General features: G+C 41.2%; 1 protein-coding gene and 1 long non-coding RNA gene across 5 annotated transcripts in view; one reads left to right on the plus strand and one right to left on the minus strand.

Annotated features, from left to right (window-relative positions):
- The window catches only part of LOC124233480 (E3 ubiquitin-protein ligase HECW2), a 218417-nt gene that overhangs the window by 109846 nt on the left and 86028 nt on the right, over positions 1–22543 (plus strand). For all 4 annotated transcript variants that reach the window (XM_046650597.1, XM_046650601.1, XM_046650600.1 and 1 more), the window contains exons 10-13: positions 4396–4546; positions 5244–5347; positions 6172–6296; positions 16511–16696. In XM_046650597.1, the coding sequence (XP_046506553.1) occupies positions 4396–4546; positions 5244–5347; positions 6172–6296; positions 16511–16696 (566 nt within the window). The remainder of the gene's footprint in view (positions 1–4395; positions 4547–5243; positions 5348–6171; positions 6297–16510; positions 16697–22543) is intronic.
- On the minus strand, positions 5729–13145 carry LOC124233481 (uncharacterized). The gene is made up of 3 exons (XR_006887065.1): positions 13068–13145; positions 12213–12311; positions 5729–5829 (listed from the first exon to the last, which is right to left on the minus strand). It is a non-coding gene; the product is annotated as an uncharacterized LOC124233481 (long non-coding RNA).

A 22543-nucleotide genomic window follows, 5' to 3' on the forward strand; every position in this document is an offset into this window, starting at 1 on the left:
TTCTTTTTAAACTTTTTATTCAAATATAATATACATACAGAATAAAGCAGATTCTCCCAAAATGAACACGCCTCTGCAACCAGCACCATACCACTGGCACCTGCAGGTCCCTTTGTGCCTCTTCCAGTCACTAACCCCGCTTCTGAAGGGGAAGAAGAGTGACTATCCTGCCTCCCAAAATCATAGATAAGTTTCACTTTTGTACTTTACACAAATGGTATCATACTTCCTTGACTATTAAAATAAGGAAAAAAATAATCTTTTAAACACTGCTGTCTAGCATTTATCACAAAGCTTAATTTTTTTCCTTAAAGTGCCTTTAGTTCATTATAACTTCATCATCTTGCCATTTTGGTGAAGATGCCATGGTTATTATAACTTTTTTATAGGGGGTTTATAAATTTGTTTTACAATGTTCAAGTACTTCGTGTGTCTAAATCCAGGTTGGAACCAGTTCAAGCCCCACTCAGAGTCCTCTCACGTCTTTGATTCATGTAGACAGCCTGATGCTGGTTTCCCCTGGTAGGTGATTCATTCTGTCTAGACACTTTCTTCCCAGGCTCAGCATTCACTGAGATGTGTTCATATCTTCATCTGATCACCTGGATGGTACAGTGGAGACCAAGGAGTGGTTTGAAGGGAGTCAGAAAGAAGAGTGACTACAGAGGAATCATAGGGACAACTCCTGCCCCCTTCCCAAACATGTTGGTTCTCAAAGTTGAAAATGTCTACGACCTCACATGTTCCTGCCTCTGGTGTCCTGTCTAGGGATTGATGCCGTGACAGTGGCCTTGCATAATTTTACATGCTTTCTAACTCTCGGACTTCCCCTTATTGTTCAGCTATTTCAAGGTGCTATTATATTTGAGTCTCAGGCTGTCTCCACATCTACTTGCTCCTGGATTTCCGTTTGGGGCGTTCAGGCTAAAGTTTAGTTTCTTGTGAGCTTGTCCTTCAAGACCTCTGAGAAATCTAGCATGAGCTCCATGGTTTGTCCAGTACATTAGCTGCTGTTCTAAGTTCTTACTAATTTATGTCAGTGTTCCTCAAATGTTAGTGTGTCTAGGAATCATCTGGAAAGGTTGTTAAAAATGTAGCTAACTGGGTCCTAGTTTCAGATAGTCTGATTCTGAAGACATGAGATGTATCCTGGGCATCTGCGTTTTTATTGATCCTCGAGTAATCCTGACACAGGCTGAGTCTCACAGCTTAAGAAACAGTTCTTGAGATAATAGTTTTCAAACTTTATCACTGCCGTGGCTCTTAAGGCAAATGAAATCTTAGGTGGAAGACCAATATATGCAACAGATAATACTGAGCTGCAGTGGCTAAAATGGGACTGGCAGGTGGTTCCAGAGCCCTACCCCTCAGGACCCCAAAGCCCCTGGCGCTATAAGGCTTAAATTTAATTAGAGTTAAATTTGGAAATCGTGGCCTAGACAAGATATTGCTAGATTCTTCCTGAGCCTAAATTTGGAAATCGTGGCCTAGACAAGATATTGCTAGATTCTTCCTGAGCCTAATGTAGTAAAATCATTTTGCAGATTCATAATAATTTTAGAACTGAAAGGGACCTTAGAAATGTTTAATTCTGTCCTCTAATTTTTCAGGTAAAGAAACTGTAGTCCATAGAGTTATAGTAATTTGTTGAAGGTCATGTAGCAAAGGCATGACAAAGCCATGGCCAGAAACCAGGCCTTCTACTTCCCAGTTTAGTGCACTACACATGCATACCCTGATGTGTTGTTCTCAGGCTCGCTGCACGCTGATCATAGACCCCACTTCACAGTGTGACAAGACAAGGGAGTAAATGCTATGATCCCAGTCTTGTCTGATTTTAGCATTGTCTGTGAGAGAAAACTTGGATGAGTGCTCATGTGCTTTCTTGTACCAAGAACAAACTGTGGCCAATATAAAAACTTATCAGATGTTAAAGCAGCTCTACCCTCATTTCCACCCCACGAAGTAACTCTGATAGATACACTAGAGAGCTGACTTTCCTACTGGCTCCTCCACTGTCTGTCTGGACTTCCACTTGAAGAAGAGTGCATATGTAGTTCATGAATAAGTCAGCAGCATAACCGTCTTTCTCTATCCACTGCCAAGTGTCCACTTGAAACCAGCAATATAGCATTTCTCTTTATGGAGACCCAAGTGACAACCTTGATTTAAAGATACGATATTTAATAGGGCTGGTCTTAATGTGCATCCAATGTCCTGTGTTCTTAGAAAGCAAATTTTCAGAACTTATTTTCTTATTCTCCCTATTGCACATAGAAATGTCTTTACGGAAATACAAATTAAGGTTATTACCTTAATAACCTTTGCAGAAAGTGAATACAAGAATCATTCTTCTTTATGGCTTTATGTTGTTTAAATTATTTGTTCATTCATTACATGCTGTGTGCAAGGCACAGTGGTGAACACATTTGGAGATTCACCCCCACCCCCATATGGGCCTCGTCCAGACCACATTCCATGAGGTAAATTTTTATTGTTTGTTCAAGGAAAAAGTTCCATCTTTGAAGATAATTTTTTGACTTTCTTTTGTCAGCAAATGGAAAGTATGCAACAATGTGTTTTCTTTTCTGCCTTGGCTGCCAGAAAACTTAGAGCCAAATTTTACTTACAATCTTATCTTGGGAGTTTGGCAGCGTCTCTCTTTCTGCTTCCTTTAGTTGGTTTCTGTTCTGTTTTTATCCCTAATTGACCTATTCTACATTTTTTAAAATTGGAAGCTACTGTAAACATTCTTGGGGGAAGGAATGGCCATTTGTTTTCATATGCATTTGATTTGACATATAACATGTGCTTGAATGATCCTGGCTCTAAGGAGAAAGGAATGCGATGGGAATAATCAGCTCTCAAAGTTTTCGAGATGGGAAAGTACTCAAGGAGCAAGGCAACACACTGGAATAGATCAAAGCGTTTTGGAAAACAGTTCCTGAAAATGCTTAATGTACTTCCTGTTTGTCAGCATATGGCAGGCTGAGCATGAGGTCTTTTGGAAATGTCCTACTGCTGGGACTGTGGCTGTGAATTCAGATTTGGCAGGCTGGTTCATTGTGAGTCTAGCTTACCTTGGAGGATGAGACATTGAGTTATTTGCTGTTTGTGTGGTGCTCTTCCTCAGCCCAATTTTTCTTTCTCTTGCCATTTGTCATAAATCACCATGTGCTGAGATCAACAACAAGAAAATCTTTTCCACTCCCCACGAAGGCAGCCTTCAGTGATTGCCTGGAGCTGGCTGGGATCTTCCAGGCAGGTCTTTCCAACCCTAAGGACTTTGTTGGAATCCTTGTCCTTGCTCCATTCACCTCCAGAGCAAATGCCACCAGTGGTCAGGAGCAAACCTGCCTTCCTCCTCGCCTCCAGGATTAGACCATGGTGTCTGTTATGAGCTATGTGAGCACATGGAGAGTTTTGAAATAATCTAGCTGCTCAGGAGAAAGGTGCTTACTAATTTCAAAAATTAATTTACAGATAAATAGAAATGTATAAGGAACTTTCCTGGTTAAAGCATAGATCTCTGCTGTTTTCACGTGTGCCTATATAAATTACCCTTCCCAACTTGCATCAGTTTCAAAATTTTTGCCTTTTGCAAAGATCAGCCCACGCTCTTCATATTTTAATAGGGGAATGGCCTTTTAGAGAGTCACAGAGGTGGGATGGCTGGCTCTGAAGACCAGTCTGCTTGCTGTTTTTATTTAACATGCACTTACATATTTGTTTACAAAGATTAACACACTTCAGCAATGAGATTGCTTCAACATAAAATTAAATAATCTTTTAAAACATTGTATTTATTTGAGATTGGAGGAAAGTAATTACCCTTGCTCTAAAAATGTATTCATCTTTGGGAAACTGCAAATGGAAGTTTGTAGATAATGATACTGTTTAACCACTAGGCTAGCATTATTTTCTTCTGAAGACTACATTTATTAAAATTTTATGTAAATATGCACGTGGAAATTTCCAACTCTGAGTCTTTCATCTAAGTTGGAAAAAACAGAGAAAAATCCATTTTGGGTGAAAACAAACATCAATACCAATTTTGATGTGAATATCTAAAGTATTATGATACCAACTGCTTGTATTTTTAAAATGCTGGCACTCATACGTGAAGGATGAGCATTGTGGGTGGGTCTGGAAGAGTCTCTTCATTCAGAGATTCTTTAAGGGGTTGGTGTTATACACACAGAGTATATTTACTAACCGGCCACAACAGATTCTGGTGTGGACTGGGGGCAAGTGTAGGATTATGCAGTGAGGGGAGTGTTATTAGCCCCAAATTATAGCGTGTCTGAGAGAGAAATCACGTGCTGCACTTAATGAACCACACTGATGCCTTTGGCTTCTCCTCCTAACCCCTCTCGGTGCGTTGCTGCTGTTTAGACTGGGAGGCGCGCATTGACAGCCACGGCAGAATCTTCTACGTGGACCACGTAAACAGAACCACGACGTGGCAGCGGCCCACGGCGCCCCCTGCCCCGCAGGTGCTGCAGCGCTCGAACTCCATACAGCAGATGGAGCAGCTGAACCGGCGGTGAGCACGTGTGCCTTGGTCTGACTCTTCTGTTTTGCGGTTGGGCTAATTTTTACATGGTGCAAAGTAGAGAACACGGTTGTCTCTTTCATCTTTGGGTGTCTTGTCATTAAGGTGTAGCTGTTACCTCTTTTGATTCGTAGACTTCATTGATCTTCTCTTGGTTAAGAAAGTAATAACCATACACATACACAGCTTGATTGGAAACAAGAGAGGAAATAAGTAATGATGACCCCTTCTGTCAACCCAAGGCATTGATTTTTAGTAAAACAGCACGTACATTCATAATTTGAAGCCAAATAGCTTTTTATAGATATCTAGAATCTTCATTCATGATGCTTCTTTATTATCAACCGAAGCCTTTTAAATGTCATTCTTTTTCAAAAACGAATTGCTATGGAATAAAAAGTTCTTTTCTTTAACACTATAGGAATTTAATTTTCTTTGGTTAAGGGCCATGCTTTTTAAAAAAAGTTTTATTAATTTGTTAGGAAAATGTTTCCTAAGCCATGAGCAGAAGAAATTCAGTGCAATGTGTTTACTTAAACAACAGATGGCCCAGACAGTCAGGGAATAGGGGTCTGGGCAGAAGATGGTTGAGGGTGAGAAGACGGTGAAAACTTGTGGGCTATAGGGGAGCGGTCGAGTCCCAGGTTTTAGAGGCCGCTGTGGTGTAACTCCAGGCTCGTGACTTTAGATATCAGAGTATCCGCAGAACCATGACGAACGAGAGGCCTGAGGAAAATGCCAGTGCGATCGATGGGGCCGGGGAGGAAGCTGACTTCCACCACGCCAGTGCGGGTAAGAGCCTTTGGGTTGGTTTGTTTCATCATCTCACAAAAGTAGAAAACAAATAAGTAAGGATTTCCAAGAACCGAGGCTTTTCTTTTAGTGAACTTTTGATCTTCGTTAAGATCTGATAACCCAACTCAAAAAGTTTCATTCACCAGAGACCTCTTCCAATCCTTGACTTTTTAAAATTTAATTTTGTTTATTTATTTATTGTAAAGATTGGCACCTGAGCTAACATTTCTTGCCAATTTTTTTTTTCTTCTTCTTCTCCCCAAATCCCCCCAGTGCATAGTTGTATATTTTAGTTGTAGGTCCTTCTGGTTGTGGCACGTGGGATGCCACCTCAGCATGGCCTGACCAGTGGTACCATGTCCGCGCCCAGGCTCCGAACCAGCGAAACAGCAAAACCCTGGGCCACCACAGCAGAGCGTGCGAACTTAAGCAGTTGGCGATGGAGCCGGCCCCTTCCAATCCTTGACTTTTTATTAGTACTAAGAAAAGAATCACACAACCAAATACAATATAAATTACCTTAATATCTGCATGTGTGAGATAGTGGAAAAAGATTAAATCCCATCACTTAGAAAATCTAAGCATGCATTAAAATGTTAACAGTGACTAGAAATTTTATTCAATTCCATTTTGGTGTAATTAAGAAAGTCAGGTTTTATATATGAATTTACAGCAAAGGAAAAGGTACTTTGGGGATTAAAATAATAGCAAGTGATATAGGTATTCTTTGGTTCTTTGAAAATGTAGATGGAAGTGAATAGATATGTGTCTCCACCTCGTGGAGAAATGTCCCTGAAGCCTTTGTGGTCTGCCCCATCTAGATTTCCGACGGGAGAGCGTCCTGCCTCACTCTACCTCCAGATCCAGGCTCACGTTGCTGTTACAGTCTCCCCCCGTGAAGTTCCTCATCAGCCCAGAGTTCTTCACCGTGCTGCATTCTAACCCTGTGAGTGTCAAATCTGAATGTCTGAGATGGGAAAAGCAACAGGCCAAAGGAAATGATCCTCGTTTATGTAATGAGAGTAAGAAGGATAATAGCTGATGTTTACTGAGCACTGCCTGTGTTCCAGGCTCTGTGTTAAGCATTATTATGTTAAGCCAAAACTTCTTTGTATGAAGAAAAAAATTAGAGTATGATAGAAAGCATTTCTTTGTGATGTGAATCTTAAGTTGTGTCACAGAATCAATAATGGACACTGGTTGGTAAAAAACAGAGTAGGAGGGCCTTCCAGGTGGAGGATATGCATGAGCAGATAGAAGTGAAGAGAGTGTCCTAAATGCATAACAAGTTATCTCATTCATCCAGTATGTATTACTGAAAACATGATTTATGCTAGAAATTATGGTAAGTGCTTCAGACACAGTGGGCAGTAAGATTAAGTTCTTACCCTGGAGTGGACAGAGCGTAAAGGCCACTTTAGAAAGATGGTTATAGAATGCCTGTCTGAAGAAACAGTTTTGAGTTGAAAGCTGAAGGATGAGAAATCGTTGACCATGGGAAAAGCCAGGGGAAGGTCATTTCAAGCAATTGAAACAGCAAGTGCAAGGACCCGAGGCTCCGAAAAGAGAGCAGAGGGGCTCCTGTGTTGTGATGGAAAGAGGGAGTCTGGTGATGGTATGTGGAAAATCAGCAAGATCCAGACCATGAATCTGGCTGCGGGACATGGCAAGGAATTAGGATTTTATTCTGAGATGAGTGGGAAGCCATCATGTGCTTAGAGTTACTGCTCCCGTCTGGAAACTGTAGAAAGGCAAGAGTGGAAGCAGAGTGATGACAGCGAAGGCTCTTCCATGGTCCAGGGGAGAGACAAGGATGACTGGGACCATGATGTTGACATGGAGCTGGGGAGAAGTGCATGGATTCAACAGGCATTGAGAAGGTAGAATCAATATGACTTGGTGAAATTGGTTGTCAGGGATGAGAAAAAGAGAAGAAGCAAGAAATACTTTTAGGCTTAGGTTTGACAGACGAGTTAGCTTGTTGGGTCAGTGGTGCTAACGTGGGACTAAACAGCTCTCAGTTTGACTGGGTATGAGGAAGACACGAAGAAAGAGCTTTCTGTATCTCTGAGGTGTTTGGGTATAACAGGGTGGGCAAAGGGGATTGCTGCGCAAGTCTCTAGTGCTGAGGGAGTGGCCTGCTGAAGATATTAATTAGAGGAAGGTTGTCTTAGCTGCACAGAATGATCTAGAATAAGGGAAACACTTGCCATAGAAGTCCAGCTGTATAATCCATTCATCAAGGCATGAGTGGCTAAGAGCCTGGACTATGAGGTAAAGAAATAGAGAAGAAGGATCCAGCATGAGAGGAGTCACAGGCAGAGAGCTGGCAAGATTTGGAGGGTAAATAAAAAGAATAGAAACAAGAAGATGACCCTGAGTGTTAATAGTAATACATAAATAATAAACAATAATACATAATGAATAATAAGAGGAGAGTTAGAATGAGAGGCTTGTTAAGGGAGTAAAACAACATATTGAATTTAACAAAACAGATGATGCGGCTTAGGAAAAATAGAGTAGACTGTGGGAAAAGTGGAAGTCAGCATCGTCCAGTCACCAGGCGTTATCATGGGGTTATTCATGTGTACGTGTTTATTGACGTTAGCATATTTCTGTCTTATTTTATTAGCTTTGCTTTGTAAGTATAGCATCTGTCTGGCTTTAGTGATCATTATCTCCTGGTTTACAGGTTTAGCTTGAACAGAGAAGACTTACGAGGAGGGTGAGCAATGAATAGGGTTCTAGCTGTCTTCAGATTTCTTGCGAGAGGGATTAGATGTCAATAAATTGTGTGTTCAATTTAGCAACAGTTTGTTGATGTCCTATAATGTATGTAAGTACGGTACTAAGTCCCAGAGGTACAAAAATGACAGCAACCATGGGCCCTGGAATCTCAGACTTGAAAACACATTCCAATGCAATGACCAGAGTTATGAGTGCAATAATCAAGGCTGTAGAAGCTGTAGGAGATAACCCTGCTGGCGTGAGTGACTAAGGCACATGGAGGGAGCCATCGATGGGCTTGCATTTGAGACAGGTTTTAAAGCTGAATAGGAACTTGCCCTAGAAATAAGTTGGGCCAAAGCAGCATTCACAAAACAAGAGATTCATGAAGTTGCAAGGCTGTCTCGATAATTACTACAAAAGTGCTGAAACTGAACTAGAGGAACAGCAGTTTAGTGTTGCTGATGTGTTGAGAGTAAAGCACACTAGTGAGGGTCAGATCTGAGCCTGGAGAGGTAGGCAGAAGCCAGGTTACAAGAACCTAAACTCGTGATTGGGACACTTCTAGGAGATGGTAGCTTTCCTACAAGGAACAATGGGCTAACATGTAGAGCTGTCACTCCAAAACAGAAAGTATCGTACTCTGGTGGGAAGAGCTCTGAACTTGGAGTCAGAGAACACGAGTTTTCCTTTCTTTGTTCATTTGTTCATCATTCATTCAACCAGTGTTTTTTAAATGCCTGTGATTTGCCTGGTACATTCTAGACTCTGGGGATAGAGTGGTAAGCAATACAGGCAGAGTGGTATGTGATGACAAACTAGTGAACAAGAAAAGATAATTCAAGTAGTGCAGCATGGCAGGAGGTGCAACTGAAACAGCACCCCGGGCTAAGGTGACCTCGGGACGAGCCCCTGGACACACTGCTTTAGATTGGGTAGACAGGAAGGCCTCTCTGAGGGAGCCACACTCAAGCTGTTGCAAAATGTCTAGAAGCCAGTAAGGTAAAGATCTGGGAGCAGCACCTTCCTTGCCAAGGAAGAGCAAAGGCTTGAAGACAGGCATCAGCTTGATGGGGTACGTAATAAGGTCAGAGAGGTGAGGGCAGGGCGCCCGAATGCAGGGCTCGTATGATCTGGCAAGGAGTTTGGGTTTTATTCTAAAAGGACTTATTCTAAGGGGATTTCCTATGGAGTGTAGTTTCAATTTTTAAAAGTTCTTTCTAGCTGCTGTGCCAAGAATTGGTTTTAGAGGGTAAGATTGGCATCAGGGAGACAAGTGCAGAGGCCCTGTGGTGAGACATGGAAGGAGCTTGGACTGGTGCAATGGCAGTAGAGATTGTGACAAGTGGATGCATATGGAACATATTTTGGAGGGAGAGCTGACGTTCTTGCTAGTAGATTAGTATGTGGGAATAAAAGAAAGAAAGGCTTCAAGAAAGAGCAACTGATTGGATAGTAGTCTTCAGGAATTTGCTGGTAAATGTTCAACAACCAGCTCTGTGGGAAAAAAGTGTGTGTGTGTGTGTGTGTGTATCTCACATATATATCTATCATAAATTTTACTTATGTAAAGGGTGTGTAGCACACAATTTGCAAATAATAAAAATTAGAGACAGAATGCTTCTGTTGATTTTTGCTGAACTTCTTTATCAGTCACCAACCTACAGTTGTAGTTGATGAACAAGTATAGTTCCAACATGACTGTTTTCATTAAAGTTAATGCATAAGACCACAGTGAACAAGGGAGATGCATGTTGGGACTTCACACTTCTGTGTCGGTGAGCTCAGCACCTTCTCCGTTGAGCCAGATAATAGTTAATGAGTACTGGATTTGTATTTCTTTATTTGTGTGTGTGTGTGTGTGTGCTATTTGCAATGTAACGGTGCAATTTGAAGTCTCATCTGTATTATTAGCATTTTATTTTCTCCACCAACTTCTGAAGTCTAGAGCTTGTATCTAGGAAAAAGCAGCGAACATTGTCTATAAAGGACCAGAGAGTAAATAGTTTGGGCTTTCGGGCCAAGAACAACATATAAACGAGTGGAGGTGACTGTATTCCAGTAAAACTTTGTTCGCAAACACAGCCAGCCCACCTGGGGGGCCGTGTCTGCCCACTCCTGCTCTAGACAGCCTGCAAAACAGCACATCAAGGCCTGATTTGCATTTACTGGTTTCTATAGTGTTAATACGCCTGCTATGGCCAATTTCAAGCTACCAATACTACCTTCCTAAGCAGAGAGTTCTGACTTCTCTGTGGGCTGCCTTCTTTGGTACAAGCTTCTCATCACTAATAGCAGAGTTTCAAGTAGAGGCTGGATTAACAGTCACTGGGCTGTGGTATAAGCTGCAGTTTATAAACTTGGTAGACTTTTATAAATAAATGCATATTCCTGGTTCCCAAACCTTAGCGATTCTGGTTCACTAGGTTTGGTGTGGGGTCCAGGAGTCTGTATCTTTATTTTTTAGGCCCCTTAAATGATTCTGATGCAATTGGCTGGTGACCTGTAATTTGGGAATTCCTAGTGTCCAGAGATGCTATATAAACTGACCTCCTCACTCCCTTTGTCACAACCATAACTCATCCAGACTTTTGACAACTAACTTGTTTTAACAGTGGAAGATCCTCAGCAGCTTATAGGTTTTTCCTTTATTTTGTTGTCGTGTTGTCATTATTTTTCTCTTTTCTTTCCTTGGGCATGATTTTAAAACTTCTTTTCCTGGGCAGCCCATCTTGATTTGAAAGTTTTTCTGCTAAAACATTTTAATTTTTTTCTTCCTCCTGCCTGAACTGCATTCATTACTGGCTCAAAAGATGACCCATGCTGGGCATCTATGCATTTCTGTATGATTTAAATTCTCTTGGGTTTTGGAAACCTTCTTTCCCTGACTTATATATGGCAGGAATTAAAGTAGCTGGATTTTTCTTGCTAATGGTCTCAAGGTATGAATTATGAGCTTAAGTCAGACAATTTTTTGTAAAGGGCATTACTTGCTGACATTCCCTCTTTTTCTTAGATTAGCAGAAAATGTTACAAAATAAACTTTTAATCAGTTTTCTTATTTTAAGATTTATTATCTAGTTTTTTTCCCTCGAACTGTTTATAATCGATAACTATTGCAGTGGATTCCCTGTTTATATTATTGAAAATGTTCAACATGAAAAAGCAGCATATTAATTTAAAAGCTTTCCTAATTCTTTTTTTATGATTTGAAGATATCAGTTTATGTTGAAAGATAAGCATGAAAAGTAGATTTCATGTAACAGTAATTTACCTAATCATCTTTATTGAAAAGAACAAAATTAAGTAGATATATGACTTCAATAAAGATGAAAAGAACAAAATTAAGTAGATATATGACTGTCATAACTCTTAGAGAAAACTTGGAAAACAAAATATTGGGTTTTTTCTTTGTAGCGTTGTGATTGCTTTGAGATCTATTCTACTGCCCTCTGCTGGTTGTGATCAGATTTCTTCCAAAATTGTCTTGATAAACTATTTCTCCCGGTAACTCAAGATTTAGTTATTAGTGTCATGTCTCTCATAGTTGGTATGCGTGTGTTTGTCTAATTAATGTCATTCATCAATACATTTCATTATATGCAGTTGAATAGTGTTTCCAGCATACTTGCCAAATAATTATTACTCTGGCTTTTAATAAGCTCTAGAAATACATTAATTCCAACATCTAAACTCCTTGTACTTAATGAGGAAAAATACGTGTGTATATTCTTACAGGTCAGGAATACCTACTGTTGCAAAATGCATGAATTGATGGTTTACAGTTAGTTTTGTTAGTAAGTTCAATTTTCTCTTCATTTTACTCTTTAGCTAGATGAAAACAATGTAAAATCCTTTATGATTAAAAATATTATAAAGACAGACGGGTGAGACATGATTCATCTTATGGAATCCCAGCATACGTCTAACGGAAACAATGTTTCTTGGTTTTCTTTATAATAAATTTTGTTTAGCAAATAATGTATACAAATGCCCACATCTCCTCCCTTGTGAATATGAGAGACATTTGCTATAGATTCAGTGATGATATTTTCCAAGCCTGAATTCAGAATACCCATCCTTGGTGAAAGATTTCTGAAATATGAAAGATTTTATTTAGCAGTAATGTACTCACCTAGGTAAGGATCTTTCAATAGAAAGAACAGAATTTGGTGAAATCAAGACTGGGCCATGTAAGCCAGGACATATGGTCACCATAACACTAAAAAAAAACCTGCCAAAAAAGGAAAAAGGATTGATTATTATTTGCATTGTGGTTGATTGATAGGAACTAAGTGTTTACATATAATTTCTTATTCTGCTGCCAAATGGCTATAACATTCCTCTCAAAACCCTCAATACTTTTCACTTCTAACACCTCAAACACTTAACCAAACGAAACACATTAAGCTCTAAGGAGAGTTATTTTAACTCCACTAAAATTCCACTAAAAAGTTCCACTAAATTCCACTAAAGAAATTCAGTTGCTCACGCACTCAACCATGGAGTGTTTATTTCCTGCTAAGAAGACAAGAAACAACCAAGAGGAAGGTTGGGAAAGGGAGTTTGGGAATAGAGAAAGAATAACTAAAAAGGACATTTTAAATCACATCGAAGGAAAAGAAAACTGCACCCTTCAGAGATCCCTTAAAGGAGTGTCTCCTGTTAGCAGTTGCCAGCTGGCCTCACTGCTCATGAGTCCACACGCGGTAGCTTCCCAAGTGAAATCTGTGCATGATCATGAGACTCTGCTGTGCAGTAGGTCCCATTTGCCCTTGGCTAATCTACTTTTGTTTCAGGTAGAAGATCAGATCCCTTTACTGCATCTTTTTCTATAAGCCCAAAACAAAACAACAACCGAAACACAGAAAAGGATCCCCACCCCGTTAGAACCTCTAAACCCCAGAGGGAGAATAAAGATGGCTCTTCTCTCTTGACCCACAGCTTTGGCCATGTCAGTGAAGACCAAGCTCTTTCAGTCTACTCTCACCTGTTTAGGGTCTCTCGCCTCTTTGGACCACTCATTCCCAGCTTTGCTGGTTCCATTAGTGTGTCTCAGTATTTTCACTGCAGCTGTGGCCTTTGTTTCCCAGACTCTGCTTTCTGCCTCCAGTGAGCCTCTTCCTCCCGCCTCTCCCTGTAATTTTCCTTCCCCATCCTTTTGAGTGATCAGGCCATGCTCATCTCTGTATCCTTGGGGTTTAGCACAGGGCTTAGCACATAATTAATGAACGGATATGAGATGCTTCTCCAGTTGATAGAAAGTGGGATGCTGGCCCAAGATCTTCAAAGACTAAAAATAGAAAACAATTTTATTACATTATTCTGTTATAACATAGGTACGATGTGTCTAATCCCTTATATATCCTTTTACTTATGTCTACTCTGTATTTTTATGGTGATTTTTACCTCCTCAAAGCACTTTTACATCCTTTGTTCCATTGGATTTGAATCTCACCTGCCCATAAGACAGCAGGGTTATTATTATCTCATCTTACAGTTGGGCAACTGAGGCAGAACAGAGATTCAGTGACTTTCCCTGTCTCTGTTCATGAGTGACAGAGCTATGACTGGCATCCTCACTGTAGTTCTGTATGAACTGAGTATAAATATCCTTTGTGAACAATATACATACATATATATTTTCAAAAATAGTATATATATTGAATAAACATATATAAAATATATATTTAAAAACAGAATAAACATATGCTATATGCTATGTAAACATATGTAGCATGCATGTGTGGATATATGTTACATATACAGGCGCGTATGTAAATAAATGTATGTATGTAGTTTATTAAAATGTAGCCGTCTGGAGGGTTGTTCCTGTTTGCCTTACAGGTCTTATATAGATCCTAATGGTTGTATACGTATTATTTAGACGTGAAAAAGCTTTGGTTCTAAAGGTTGTTTGCTAGTTACTGGTGAGAGAAATCCTTCTTGCACTTAATTTACTTTGGTAGGTGCTTTTTGCAAAGATCGGTCGAACTTGGCACTCTATTACACGTCTCATTGAGTGGAGAGGAGGAAGATGAAAGGGCATAATAATTAACTATAAGACCTGTCTTCAGACTCCCATGCTTAAAGAGCTGTCCCGCCCCAGGGAATTACTTCAAGCCTGAGGCTGGGATGGCTTCCTCCACCTAATTGCCACTACTTCTTTCCTAATGAAGTTCTGCTTTTCTTTAGCAGAGTGAGGAGCGTTTCTGGTGCTCTAGATAAAGAATCAGGATGTGACCTATTTACTTATTTGAAGGTGGGGGAGGAGAAGAGCGGGGGACCAAGAGATACACCTATTTAGGGCAAAAGTTTATGTAGTCATTTATCTGATGGCATTATCCCACAGTAATTCGTCCCCAAAGAGACTTATTAGGGAGTATGACATGAAAGTGCATTACCGTCTCCACCACACAAGCCGGTGTGGTCTCAGGCCTATGAGCTTGCAACGGCTTATGTGAGACTGTATCAGCAGCACAGAGCCAAATGCAGAAAACAGATGCCTTGCTGAGTGTACGTAAAACTCCAAGACAGGGTCAGCCACAGGCTAAACTATTCGTTAGTTTATTGTTTGTCTCTAACAACCTCCAACTTCTTTTATTAGTCTCCTTCTCTGCTTTCATGGTATCACTTTCTTATTCTCTCATGCTCTCTAATTGCCCAGAGCTCCTGCATAGGCCTGCCTGCTTTGGCAGTACTCTGTGCTCTGAACCTCACAATTTCTCACAGCCATCAAAACCTCCTCTCATTTAGACTGTCAGGTTGAAATACGACCTCAAAACATTTTATCCTCACGTGTACTAAGGAACTAGTACACTGGTATTTGGGGACGGTTCAATATTGTCTTCCTTCCTTCCTTCCTTCTGTTTTGATAGGGGAAAAGTATTTTAATGAAAAGCAAAAAGTATATAATGATGATAAATCAATCAGAATAGCTATAAGAAGCTTATTTTGTATAGTTCAGGTTATATGTCAATAATATTGTCCAACAAATCTCAGTGCCTTAAGCTAACAGAGATTTGTTTCTCATTCCAAATTGGGTTGTCAGGGTTCTCTGATTCCTGTGGTCACTCAGGGACCCAGGGACCCAGCCTGGGGGGCGGCCACCCTTTCCAACATTGACCGTTGCTGTGCTTACTGTGCTAAAGGGAGGAAAGTTTTAGAGGGACTCACACTGGCAGTAAATGCTTTGACTGGACGTGACACATCTTGAAGGACCCTGGAAAAATGGGAGCAATGTTGACTGTCCTTGTACTCATTCATCTTTCATCCTCAAGAACTAACAGAGTACTGGGCACAGCAAAGGCAGGAAATGTTTATTAAAATGAAGTGAGTTCCAGGGATTCTGGTTTCTTTTGGATTTGCCTTGGTCTTAGACCGAAGTAAATAATGGAACCCATGAAGTAAAGACTCAGTCTAATGTCCCTGGGATACCAAAAGTAAGAGGACTCCAGGCCCTTTGAATCTATCTGAGAAGAATAGAATTCCGGGATAGATTGTGCATGTCCTGGTCAATTTCATGAATATCATGTTCCTTCTGGTAACTCATGGAAATAACTCCATACAGTTATTCCTTTTCTACTGCTTGGCACAAGGTATTGTGCATTGAATTTTTGTGGACTGACTCATGTGGACAGCCCATGGCTTATGGTCAATTTTTGGAATCTTCCTTAAGCCTCATAGAGATGAAGACTGTGGAGTTTTTGACCAAACAATCTCTTTTTTGTATGGTGGTATAATGGAGCTTTATTAAATGTTCATTTCAATCGTGTAATTCAACCGTACGTATACACAAGGAACAAGAGAAAAAAAATAGTGAGATGTATAGTCCAGGGAGTTCTACCTACCATTCTGTTCACTGAGCTTGTGCCTCCAAGGAGGTGTGAAATGAAAAACTTCAGTCTCCTGTGGTCTTGGTTGAACAGGACTCAACTATGAGAGCAGCTCAGCCCATCACATGTACTTCTAATATTCAGATATACAGCCAAGCATTTTTCCACACAGCTTGACTCCTGAATGTCTGCCAGCTGCATCACCTGGCACTCACCCCAGAAACAATGTTCAGTTCCAATGCTGGAGGGAAAACTGGCTATGTTGGGGCTCACCGTGAGGTGTATATTTCTCTCCAGCATGATGTGATTTTGACTGTATGTTTTTTGTCGAAAACCAACTTTAGGACCTAACATCCCCTGTAGAATGAGACTCCACAGCAGTCTTGTTCTTTAGAAAACTAGACATCATCAGGGAAGACTACCTTACTTTCTGTCGTCTTTCTATTATATTTTGCTCTGTTGTTTGCATGTGTAGGCCTAGGCTTATGTTGAAGCCCGTGTATGTACCCACCAGGAAAATAGATGTACCGTGTGCAGTATGTATTTTGCTCTACACGTCACAAGCAAGTGAACATTGCTCCTCCATCCTCTTCTCCAGAGTGCCTACCGCATGTTTACAAACAACACGTGTTTGAAGCACATGATCACCAAAGTCCGGAGGGATACCCACCACTTTGAACGCTACCAGCATAACCGGGACCTTGTGGGATTCCTCAACATGTTCGCAAACAAACAGCTGGAGCTGCCGAGGGGCTGGGAAATGAAACATGATCATCAGGGCAAGGTAAGAGGCAGGAACTGCTGTGGGGAAACTGCGATGGCCTGCGGGCTGCTGTGGCTTTGGCACTTGGCTCTGCTCTTCCAGTGAGGGCTGAAAGCCCTTTGTGAGATGAACCTTTCTGTTCCATCTCCTGGTTCAAGTGAAACCTGGACGAGCGGATTGTTTGTTACGACACTATTCTGAAGTAGTGTGTGCAGTGGACGGGGATGAGGGCACTGGTTTGGCCCAACGCTCAGTTTTGCCTGGACGTTTTTCTACCTGTAATCTCTCACCGTCTTCTGCTGATTAGAGAAGAGGTTTCTTAGGCACTGACACTTCCTCCTCCCTCAGCACACAGCCTGTGTTGTAGGTAGTTGAATTAAAGTTGGGGTATTGTTTGGAGAAGGTGGCTAGGAGGTTGCTGAGCAGTCGTACAAAGTGTGTCTTTGTGGCACTGTCTGGGTCTGGGCCTCAGTCTTGTTGGTTCAGACCCCTGCTTTTGTTAGCACATTAAACAAGACTCACAGACTGATGAAGTTAGGATGAGAAATATGTAACTGTGTCGCACAGGCCAGAGTCGCCACGTCTGTACTTCCTTCCTAGACAGATGAACGAGAAAGCCGGGTTATGATCAGGAGATTGTTATGGGAGTGAGAAATCAGAATGAGAAAGTAATTTTTATCAGGTGTTCTTCAGCTAAGATTTTATTTACTAAGTCTTGTTTCACACCTCCTGTGAGCCATGAACTGTTTAAGTCTTTATCTGGTTAAGCTCCTCACAACAGCTCCATCAGGCAGGACTATTATGACTATTGCCTTTTACAGATGAGGAGCCCCAGGTCCAGAGCTGTCTGGGGACTTGCCCGGTGTCACCGAGTGGCAGTGACTGAGCTGTACTCTTACCCCGGTGGTCTGGTTCAAGGGTCACGCTCTTCACCCCAACATGATGCTCTCCAAGTATTGAGGAACCAAGCTCAATTTCCCTGTCTATAAAAAGACTTGAAATACGTGACTTTTATGGTGGAAAGGATTAAAATGACATGATATTTAATTATGCTTGGCTCATTCACTCAACAAATATTTATTGAGCACCTATGCAAAACAGATGAGCCACCCAGTTCGTAGAACTGCCATTCCCATGGGAAGAGATGGGCAGTAGACAGATAAGTAAATCATAACGTGCCAAGAGCTGATGAATACTGTGATTTAAAAGAAAGCAGGGGACGGGGTCTGGAGAAAGACAAGGTTGGAACTATTTCACACAGGTTTGCCAGGGAAGCCCTCACTGATAAGACTGTCCAGGTGCAGAGACCCGAACGAAGTGAGGAGTAAACCAGCTCAGGCAAAGAGCACTCAAGGCGAATGGAGCGTGTGAAGGACTCAGTAAATGCCATTCTTCCCCAGACTACTCTCCAGCAGTAAGACCTCAGTAGCATCTTATTCATCCTGCACTCAGCCTCGGCAATCTTATCTGAGAACCTATAGGCAGTCAAATAGACGTTACAAAGTGCATGTGTTTTAACACATGTGAGGACCCGTGAGACTCTCATTAGAACTAGTGACTTGATTTCTGTAAATCTTTTTAATAAACCTCTAATTCCCAGCCCAGAGAAGATTAGAAGTGGCAAGCGTGAAGTTTAGAATAGATGGAAGAGAATGGATTTGTGATTATGTCCCAGGACCCCAGGTAAAATGACATTGTATCAGAGTCAGGGGGGCATGACAGGGAAGCCTTTCCAGGACACTAGAAAGCTAGAAGGAGGGACACCTGGCACTTCCTGTGCCCTCCCCTCCCAGAGGAGCAGGTCGAGTTGCTCCTCTGAGTTTGGTTCAGCAGCTGGAGAGCCCAGAGTTTGTAAACATTCTACTGAATGGAAGGGCGTAGACGGTCCGAGTAAGGACTCTGGAAAACACTGCTGGTGTCATACCTGGGTATAAAAGAGGAGGAGTGTACCAAGCTGTGTTCTCAGCTCTGACCAGATTTTGCCTGCTGTCGTGAAGAGCTGTACTCACTAGAGAACCCGGGTCCAGGGGAAACCCAGGGCCAAGTAATGCTGCCTGTGTTTCTGCTCTGTGGAGAGACTGGCTGAGTCACTTTGTGGCCCTTGCCACAGGGGATGGGGAGTTTATCTTGCACACGTGGGGGAGGAGGGCCCTTTCTGCCAGTCATAACTTGCCAGACACCCTTCAGGAGAGAGCTGCTTATTAATAAGCCGTGGACCTTCAGAAAAGTTTGTTCCATTTAGGATACTATTTAGGATGAGTTACGATGTATTCTTAAGAACAAGTTCTGCCTCAGAGCTTTTATAAAAGTTTCGGTAGTTAAACAGCAGTAAGTATTATCTTGGCTCTGTGGGTAACATGGCTATCCACCTTATTCCCTGAGGGTGTTGGACTCATTTGGGGGTTTCGACCTAAGTTGTAGCATTATAAAGAACCCTGACTGCGGGCTGGTAGATAGCTGACCTCACAATCTGCTGGTGGCTTTGCATTTGAATGCTGCTTGTCATGAAAGACAGAGAAATGGATTCTCAGACACACCTGAAAGCTTATCCCTTTAGCCTAATCTCTCTGCTTCGTGCATTAGGACTCTAATAAGATTTTTAGCGAAGCTGGATGCCTTAACTCAAGCAGGTCTGTCTCCCTGGGATCCCCCCTGTCCTTCCTTTACGAACGACTGGCTTCCAGGGACCTAAAATCACTTACAGGAACATTGGGAGAGGCTTGTGCTATGTCTGTATTTGGCTGCGGCTGCTTTTCCTTACACCTTAGAAGTCAGGGTTCCCATCCTTCAGGCACTTAGTAGGTTTTCTTCCAGCCCCGAAATCTTAGCCGCCCCTTTTTTAATGAATTGCTTTGCTTCCAGAACATTTAAAGGGAGTGAACTTTTTTCCACGTAATATAACATCAAAAGCCATTAAATACTACAAAGTTATTTTCCCACATGATGGCTGATTTCTAGAATTGATGTGGAATAAGATGTGCAAATCCTCATCTATGTGAAAAGGAATGATCCTAAGAGGAATGTTCTCAAACTTAGCTCTTCGGCCTTATGCAGTTTGGCTCCATCTTCTCTTCTCAAGTGCAGCATCTTCCTTTCGTGTTTTCGTTTGTTTAGTCATTCACCACTTCTGATTGCCTACTGTGTGCACACCAGTGTGATACCAACAAGAAAGGCTAAGGCTTAATGTAGCGTCTTGTAGTATGGAACATTGACTGTGTGCTAGGCACCTTTGTTAGCACTTAGATTAGTTCCTTTCGTGCTCATAGCAGCCTTGTAGATAGCTGCTATTTTTGTCCACATTTTATAGAAGAGGAAACTGAGGCACAGCATGGTTAAGTGAATTGACCAGGGTCCCTCAATCCCTAAGTGATAGAGTTGGATTTGAACCCAGGCAGTCCAGCTCCAGAGCTGCCCTCTTCGCCTGCTTCTCACAAGTGCATAGGGTGAAGGGTTGTCTTCAAGCAATTATCATGGAGGTAGAAGGGCTCTGCAGGATGCTGTGGGCGCCTGTGGTCGGGTCTCATCGTCAAGGAGGGGGGGGCTGCCAGATGCATCATCCAAAGGCAGCATGTTGGGTGGGGTGAGGGCAGCAGGAGTTGCTCTTAGCTTCTCAGCCATAAGTGGTCAGTCTTTTCTTGAATCCCCCACATAAGTTCACTTCTATTGTTTCTTGACATCTGTCCCCATCTGTCTCATGGTATAGTTGATAGCATGTTTTGTCTTCCCAGGCAGATGAGCCCCTTCTCGAGATTTCTTTTACTTATTTTTTAATTACTCACTCTTCCACCCTAGTGCCTTTCACATGGAAGGTTTTCAAAACCAGTTTGATGGATGAATGAAATGTCACCTGTAGTTTCACGGTTATTCCGTCATCTCTGCTTTGGACAAATGACCGAGCTGCCAGGCTCCCTTCCCCGGATCTGCTCCCTCCTCCTGTGCTCTCACCAGAAGCAGCTTCTAGATTTGCCCCACTTGACCTCTCATAATGCACTGTTATCTTGGATTTTTTGCATTGCTTGTTTGAACATCGTGGTGATTATGCTGTACTGCACGTTAGCTGTCTTCATATTTTAGAAGAGACTTTTTGTCTTAGTTATTTAAGGCCAAAGGTTTAAATTGGGTGAGATTTTATAGGATTCTAGAGCCAGTATGCTATTTTGGGGAGTTTTAGGGTGAAAAATATCTTTGACTCACGTAAAAGAAGAGAAATAAAATATTCTTCTACAATTAACCATTAATTAAATAATAAGACCAGAATATCAGGACTTGCTAGATGATGCTGATGATCATGATGATGACAATGATGGTAATGATGATACCTGCATTTATTAAACTCATACCTTGTGCCAGGCACTATACTAGGCACTTTTCCATGGATTATCTTATTTACACTTCCTGGCAATTTATGAGGTGGGTATTATTATTATTATCCATATTTTACTGAAATTTAGAGAAGTTAAATAATACGTATTAGCAAGCAAGTGAGAAATCCAGGATGGAAACTCGAGCAGTGTGACTCTTCACTGCTACACTCTACTGGGAGGGATTGTCTTTGGAAGTGAGAGATACGTTATCATCCTAAAGAAGAAGAGTGCTGGGCCAGATGCTGGGGTTACTGGTATCCTTCAAGGCTGAGTCATACATACGGGTCTCAATTAGATCACAGGTGTTCTAGCAGAGGACACGCCACTAGAACACATACATGACTTCATGCTTAAATAGCATAGAATCCTTATGCTAGGGGCACATAGAATAACGGAAGGGAATGGAGTTCACATATGTTGATGACTTATTAGATGCCAGGCTTTCTGCTAGAGATGTTGTATAAGCTCATTTAACTTTCACAATAATCCTATGGAATTGGTTTTTCTATAGATGAAGAAACCAAGGCTCAAAGAGGTTAAGCGTACAAGTCAACTCAGGTATAAATCCATGTATCTCTGTATGGAGAGCCTGTACTAATTTTCCTATACAAGGTTAGTCAAGACCTCACTGACTAACCACCTGACTAACTTGGGATACATCATTTAAATTTACCAGATCTGAGTTTCCTTATCTCTACAAACAAATAGGTTGGTCATTTCATGTGCTTATTGGCCATTTGTATATCTTCCTTGGAAAAATGTGTATTCAAATCTTTTGCCCATCGTTTAATTGGGTTATTTGTGTTTGTATTATTGAGTTGTAAGAGTTCTTTATATATTTGAATACTAGTCCCTTATCAGATAGATGCTTTACAAATATTTTCTCCTGTTCTGTGGGTTGTTTTTTTACTGACTTGTTGGTATTGTTTATAGTGCAAAATTTTTAATTTTTATGTAGTCCAGTTTATTTGTATTTTCTTTTGTTGCTTGTTCTTTTGGTGTCCTTTCTAAGAAAGCATTATCTAACCCAACATCACAAAGATTTACTCCTGTGTTTTCTTCAAAGTTTAAGCTTTTACAGCTAGGATCCATTTTGAGTTAATTTTTTTGTATGGTGTGACATAGGGGGTTCAACTTCTTTCTTTGCATATGGATATCCAGTTGTCCCAGAACCATTTGTTAAAAAGACTATTCTTTACCATTGATATAACTAATTATTAGAACAATGCAGATCAAAACCACAAGGAGCCACCTCATTGGCCATAAAATACCAAACCCACCTTATTTAGGCCCACCTGATTGGCCATGAAAATACCAAAACAAAACAAATCTGGGAAATAATAAATGTTTAGAAGGATGTGGAGAAATTTGAACCCTCACATATTGCTGATGGGATTTAGAATTGTGCAGTCACTTTGCAAACAGTTTGACAGCTTCTGAAAAATGTTATACAGAGTTGCCACATGATCCAGCAATTCCACAACTGGGTATATACCTACCCAAG

This window comes from Equus quagga, unplaced genomic scaffold, assembly GCF_021613505.1.
Source record: "Equus quagga isolate Etosha38 unplaced genomic scaffold, UCLA_HA_Equagga_1.0 203_RagTag, whole genome shotgun sequence".
Lineage (NCBI taxonomy): Eukaryota > Metazoa > Chordata > Mammalia > Perissodactyla > Equidae > Equus > Equus quagga.